We start from the raw sequence: 6,300 nt of genomic DNA, 5'->3' as shown, positions 1-6,300 counted from the left end.
GCTACTGGACAATAAAGGAAGCTCATCGTACAGTAGATATAATCAGCAAATGGACCACAATGAAACAACCTGCCTGAGGGTTCATGAAGTGTTTTTCAAGTACACTTTGGCTCACTGAGAACATAGAGACAGGAAACCGGGGGAGAAGAGTAACTGGCAGTGGGTTGAGGACTATAGCTCCTCTTTATAGGTCTTTATATCAACCTGTTGATCTTCCAGCACCTTGATCCATATTGATCATCATGGATTGTTCTTCTTCTCTTATTCCTACGATGTGGCCGTTGGGAGCTCCTGGATTTGTCTGACTGTTGTTGGACGGCGCTGCTCCGTCATGTTGGTCTGTGGAGATCAACATGTTTATGCTTGGATGTTTCTCAGACTTCACATGTAACCACAGACAGACGTTCTTTATAGCATGACGACCCTTCATGTCTCATAAAACCAGGACTACGTTAGAACCCTTCACGTCTCATTAAACCAGGACCACGTTAGAACCCTTCATGTCTCATTAAACCAGGACCACGTTAGAACCCTTCGTGTCTCATTAAACCAGGACTACGTTAGAACCCTTCGTGTCTCATTAAACCAGGACTACGTTAGAACCCTTCACGTCTCATTAAACCAGGACCACGTTAGAACCCTTCATGTCTCATTAAACCAGGACCACGTTAGAACCCTTCGTGTCTCATTAAACCAGGACTACGTTAGAACCCTTCGTGTCTCATTAAACCAGGACCACGTTAGAACCCTTCGTGTCTCATTAAACCAGGACTACGTTAGAACCCTTCGTGTCTCATTAAACCAGGACCACGTTAGAACCCTTCATGTCTTATTACACCAGTATCATGTGTAGAACGTTAAATTAGATCCTGGCTTCATTTCAGCTGGTTGTCCTCTACAGACATTACTGACAACCTGAAGGTTCTAACATCAGCTAGAAGACATTCATATCATCTCTACTGTTAATTAGGTCTGTATTCTGTAAATGTCCTGCCAAGGTTTTTTGTGTTCTCCAGCACCACTATGGTAGGAATGAATGTAGCACTGGACAGTAGGACTGAAACTATGAGCTGTGTTGGACTGACTGTTTAAACTCACCTCTCTTACACCTTCGAATAAACAACACAACAAGAACCACAGTTGGAGAAAGTCCGACGAACACCCCAAGTACAAACGTACCGGCCGGGAAACCCACTTGATCTGGAGGTTTACATTCTTCAAACATTTTCCCTGAAACATGACAAAAAGCAAACATAGCAGCGTCACCTACAGTAGGATCAACCAAAAGTAGACAACAACACCGTCACCTACAGCGCTGAACATATTGATCAGACCATGATTGATTGAGAATCCAAATTACAGTTTTTTACTTTCATTCCTGAACAGAAACATTAGTTTTAGTGGTCCTTTGTAATTCTGGATTCATTTCTGACTTCTGGCTCATATTTGGGTCTAAAAACGTGAATTCAGTTTCTTGTTGAACGCGGTGAAGTGTAGAGAACTCACTGAATTAAAGCCTTCATGATGCTGGACGGTCTTTGAAACATAAAGGTTTCTCAAAGGGTGGTCCAGTAAGACTTGGACTCCTTTACAGAGACTGGTTCTTAGAAAATGGACCAAGGAAGAGATCTAAAACTAAAGCTAACTGAAGCAGATGTCAGGAATCTCAAGATCTGAAGTTCTAGAGACAGAAGGAAGAACACTGCTGGTCTTCAGGCAGAGATTAATGCTTCTAGATCAGGATCTGAGGAAGTCTCCAGAAAGAAGGAACACAGCTTAAAGGGAAGAGCTGCTAAGAATACATTACTGAGGCCTTCAAACATCCAAAAACACCAAAATCTGTCACAGACACTGGATTGTAGAAGACAGGAAGAAGGTTCTCTGGATGGACGAGTCCAAGTTTGAACTCTTGGGTCAGCATCGTTGCATTTATGTCCTCAGAAATGCTGGAGAACGCTTTGATGCTAGACGGATCACGGTGAAACACGGTGGAGATTCCATGATAGTGTGATGCTCCATTAGTTCACATCCATGACATCATGAACTAGAAGGTTGACTCCAATGTCTTGGTGCATCATGGAACCCCTTCTGGGCTGAACCTGATTAGTCGTAGGCTTATAGATGAAGAAGACAACGATCCCAAACAGACTTCAAAGCTGAGCAGAGACTACTGGACCAAGACAAAGGAATCTGGACTTCTGGAACTGATGGACCAGCCGAGTCAAAGTCCAGACTGGAGTCCTAGAGAACAGATCTGGGATTTATTGAACTCAAAGGTTTCATCCAAAGCAAGTCCCTGGGAACATCTAGAAACTACCTGGAACTCAGTAACAGAAGAGCCTGTTGGAGAGTCCATAAAAACAAGAAACAGCTGTTATCGGGGTCTAGGGAGGTCACAGAAAACACTAAGATTGAAAGGTGAAGGGTTTAGTTCAGGCAACTGGACGTATTCAAGAATACGTCCAGTTGCCTGAACTAAACCCTTCACCTTAAGATGACCTGGACGACTGAGAACCTTCACAGACATTAAGATTCATAGTTAATATCTGTGGAGAAGGACTAATTAGTTTGACTAATAAATAAAAAATACAAGATTAAATTTGAAACAGGTTTTTGACAGATGTCTAAAATAGTTGTTTTTTTGTTTACATGACTGGTGGTCTAATGAATTTGTTCAACGCTGTAGATCCAGAAAAAACAACTTCAAAGGATGTGCATCTCACCCGGCACGTCCACCTCAGAGGTCGTCCTGTGATGGACTTCCTGCTGTGTGGCCACGCACTGGAACCGGTTGGTTCTGGTTCTGGTCACGGTGGCGATGAGGGAAACAGAGAAGCCTTTTCCTTCTTTAGAGACCAGCGGCTCTGTAGCAGAAGAGACGTTTCCATCGCTGTCCCGCCATTCTAAGGAAGGCTCAGGAAAAGCATCTCTGACCTCGCAGAGCAGCGGAACTCCGTCCTCCGTGGCGTTCAGGATCCGGATCTGAGGCTTTAGAACGGTACCTGAGAACAGTAGCGACGCCATATCATCACATGTGGCTGTTTGATCACACAGTGTTTCAGCAAGACAGAAAACTAAAACGTAAGCAGCAAAAACACACTTTAACAAAACTAAAATTAACTTCTAACATTTCCATTTTTCTTCAAGACTTGTTCAGTATTTTCTGCTTCATCAACTGAACCCTGAGCAGCTTCACTCTGATTTCTAATCTGAAGTCCTACAGCTCTGAGGAACCAGAAAGGAAAAGAAAGTCAAATTTGACAAAAAAAAACAAAGAACCAATCAATACAGACGTTTTTCCACAAGTGTTATCAATTCTGAAAAAAAAAGTTCAATACCCTAAATATATTTATCTGATTACATTTCCCAGCCTCAGTAAACCTGTTTCTTCATGCTTCAAATTCAGAAAACTTTGTTTATCCCTAGGAGGTTGGATGGATCTCAACAACGTGCTCCTCTGTTCTGTTTCTCATCCATGCTGACTTTATTTATTCATCCAGTAGCTTTGGTTTTGCTCTGTCTAAAGTTGTCCAAAATAATTTAAAACTTTACCAAAGTAACATTAAATTTAAAAAATGACCTAAAATGTTCCACAATGACTCAAAACTCATCTAAAATAACCTGAAACTTGTCCAGAAATGTCCAGATTCAATTGAAAACTGTCCAAAATGACTTGAAACTAGTAAAAAAAAAAAAAAAAAGACTCAAGCTGTGCTGCAGAGCACTGACTTTTAAAGTCCTTTTACAGAATCTGGTGTAAACTGTTTTTGTCACAAATTATGTGTTCTAGCTCAGATTTTTATTGAGAAATGGAAATGTTTTGGTGATTATTATTACTTTTTCCCCAAGAAAACAAGCCTTTTAAAACCACTGGTGGGTTTTAGGGTTCAGAGGGTTACAGAATCAATAAAAAACAAACAAACCATAAACTTATCAAACCGTACTGAGAATCATTAGTTGTAGCCTTAATTTAACCGCCTTTAACTGTTGCTGCAGTAAAACCTGTCTCACACATTTTGTATTTTGTCTAAACATCAGTCAGTGTGAGACTCCATGAAGTCCTGACTTCAGTGTGTTCTTAATAACTTGGGACACTTAATCTTAATATTGAAACCAGAAATACAGATTTAACAAGAGCAAGAAGTATTCATAACTGTTTTCTTTTCAATAATGTCACTGCTCCTGATGATTTCACAGACGTCTAAATATGCAGTGTTCACCGCTGTCATCAGTATTCTCAGATATATTAATAGAAGGGAAGGTTTGTTTGACAACCCTGGATTAACAGGAAGTACTTTGAGTTGAATGAAAGTCAAACCGGTCAAGGGATAAAAGATGCAGATACCCAGACCTAGAGATAGAAAGTGTTGATACTCAGACCTAGAGATAGAAAGTGTTGATACCCAGACCTAGAGATAGAAGGTGTTGATACCCAGACCTAGAGATGGAAAGTGTTGATACTCAGACCTAGAGATGGAAAGTGTTGATACTCAGACCTAGAGATAGAAGGCGTCGATACTCAGACCTAGAGATAAAGGTGTTGATACTCAGACCTAGAGATAGAAAGTGTTGATACCCAGACCTAGAGATAGAAGGTGTTGATACCCAGACCTAGAGATGGAAAGTGTTGATACTCAGACCTAGAGATGGAAAGTGTTGATACTCAGACCTAGAGATAGAAGGCGTCGATACCCAGACCTAGAGATAAAGGTGTTGATACTCAGACCTAGAGATAGAAAGTGTTGATACCCAGACCTAGAGATAGAAGGTGTTGATACCCAGACCTAGAGATGGAAAGTGTTGATACTCAGACCTAGAGATGGAAAGTGTTGATACTCAGACCTAGAGATAGAAGGCGTCGATACTCAGACCTAGAGATAAAGGTGTTGATACTCAGACCTAGAGATAGAAAGTGTTGATACCCAGACCTAGAGATAGAAGGTGTTGATACCCAGACCTAGAGATAGAAGGTGTTGATACCCAGACCTAGAGATGGAAAGTGTTGATACTCAGACCTAGAGATGGAAAGTGTTGATACTCAGACCTAGAGATAGAAGGCGTCGATACTCAGACCTAGAGATAAAGGTGTTGATACTCAGACCTAGAAATAGAAGGTGTTGATACCAGCCCTAGAGATAGAAGGTGTTGATACCCCAGACCTAGAGATAGAAAGCGTCGATACCCAGACCTAGAGATAGGAGGTGTTGATACCCAGACCTAGAGATAGAAGGCGTTGATACCCAGACCTAGAGATGGAAGGCGTCGATACCCAGACCTAGAGATAAAGGTGTTGATACCCAGACCTAGAGATAAAGGCGTTGATACCCAGACCTAGAGATAAAAAGTGTTGATACCCAGACCTAGAGATAGGAGGTGTTGATACTCAGACCTAGAGATAGAAGGCGTTGATACCAAACCTAGAGATGGAAGGCGTCGATACTCAGACCTAGAGATAGAAGGTGTTGATACCCAGACTAGAGATAGAAGGTGTTGATACCCAGACCTAGAGATAGAAGGTGTTGATACCCAGACCTAGAGATAGAAGGCGTTGATACCCAGACCTAGAGATAAAAAGTGTTGATACCCAGACCTAGAGATAGGAGGTGTTGATACCCAGACCTAGAGATAGAAGGCGTCGATACCCAGACCTAGAGATAAAAAGTGTTGATACCCAGACCTAGAGATAAAGGCGTTGATACCCAGACCTAGAGATAGGAGGTGTTGATACTCAGACCTAGAGATAGAAGGCGTTGATACCCAGACCTAGAGATGGAAGGCGTCGATACCCAGACCTAGAGATAAAGGTGTTGATACCCAGACCTAGAGATAAAGGCGTTGATACCCAGACCTAGAGATAAAAAGTGTTGATACCCAGACTAGAGATAGAAGGTGTTGATACCCAGACCGTAGAGATGGAAGGCGTCGATACCCAGACCTAGAGATAAAGGTGTTGATACCCAGACCTAGAGATAAAGGCGTTGATACCCAGACCTAGAGATAAAAGTGTTGATACTCAGACCTAGAGATAGAAGGTGTGATACCCAGACCTAGAGATAGAAGGTGTTGATACCCAGACCTAGAGATAGAAGGCGTCGATACCCAGACCTAGAGATAAAAAGTGTTGATACCCAGACCTAGAGATAAAAAGTGTTGATACCCAGACCTAGAGATAGAAGGCGTCGATACCCAGACCTAGAGATAAAAAGTGTTGATACCCAGACCTAGAGATAAAAAGTGTTGATACCCAGACTAGAGATAAAGTGTGGATACCCAGACCTAGAGATAGAAGGTGTTGATACT

The 6,300-nt window shown here is 41.9% G+C and overlaps 1 protein-coding gene and 1 long non-coding RNA gene across 2 annotated transcripts in view; one reads left to right on the top strand and one right to left on the bottom strand.

The window, feature by feature from the left end:
• The first annotated feature begins 4,480 nt into the window (after positions 1–4,480).
• On the top strand, positions 4,481–6,161 carry LOC127534094 (uncharacterized). Its single transcript, XR_007942051.1, has 6 exons — positions 4,481–4,566; positions 4,711–4,970; positions 5,058–5,085; positions 5,488–5,603; positions 5,719–5,861; positions 6,061–6,161. It is a non-coding gene; the product is annotated as an uncharacterized LOC127534094 (long non-coding RNA).
• An 88-nt stretch (positions 6,162–6,249) lies between these two features.
• LOC127534151 (dedicator of cytokinesis protein 3-like) overlaps positions 6,250–6,300 on the bottom strand; it is a 37,572-nt gene continuing 37,521 nt past the window's right edge. Inside the window, exon 13 of the mRNA XM_051948656.1 lies at positions 6,250–6,276. Coding sequence (XP_051804616.1) covers positions 6,250–6,276 — 27 coding nt within the window. The remainder of the gene's footprint in view (positions 6,277–6,300) is intronic.

Source organism: Acanthochromis polyacanthus, chromosome 5, assembly GCF_021347895.1.
Source record: "Acanthochromis polyacanthus isolate Apoly-LR-REF ecotype Palm Island chromosome 5, KAUST_Apoly_ChrSc, whole genome shotgun sequence".
NCBI classification, from domain to species: domain Eukaryota; kingdom Metazoa; phylum Chordata; class Actinopteri; family Pomacentridae; genus Acanthochromis; species Acanthochromis polyacanthus.
This window is presented reverse-complemented; position numbering and strand designations above follow the sequence as displayed.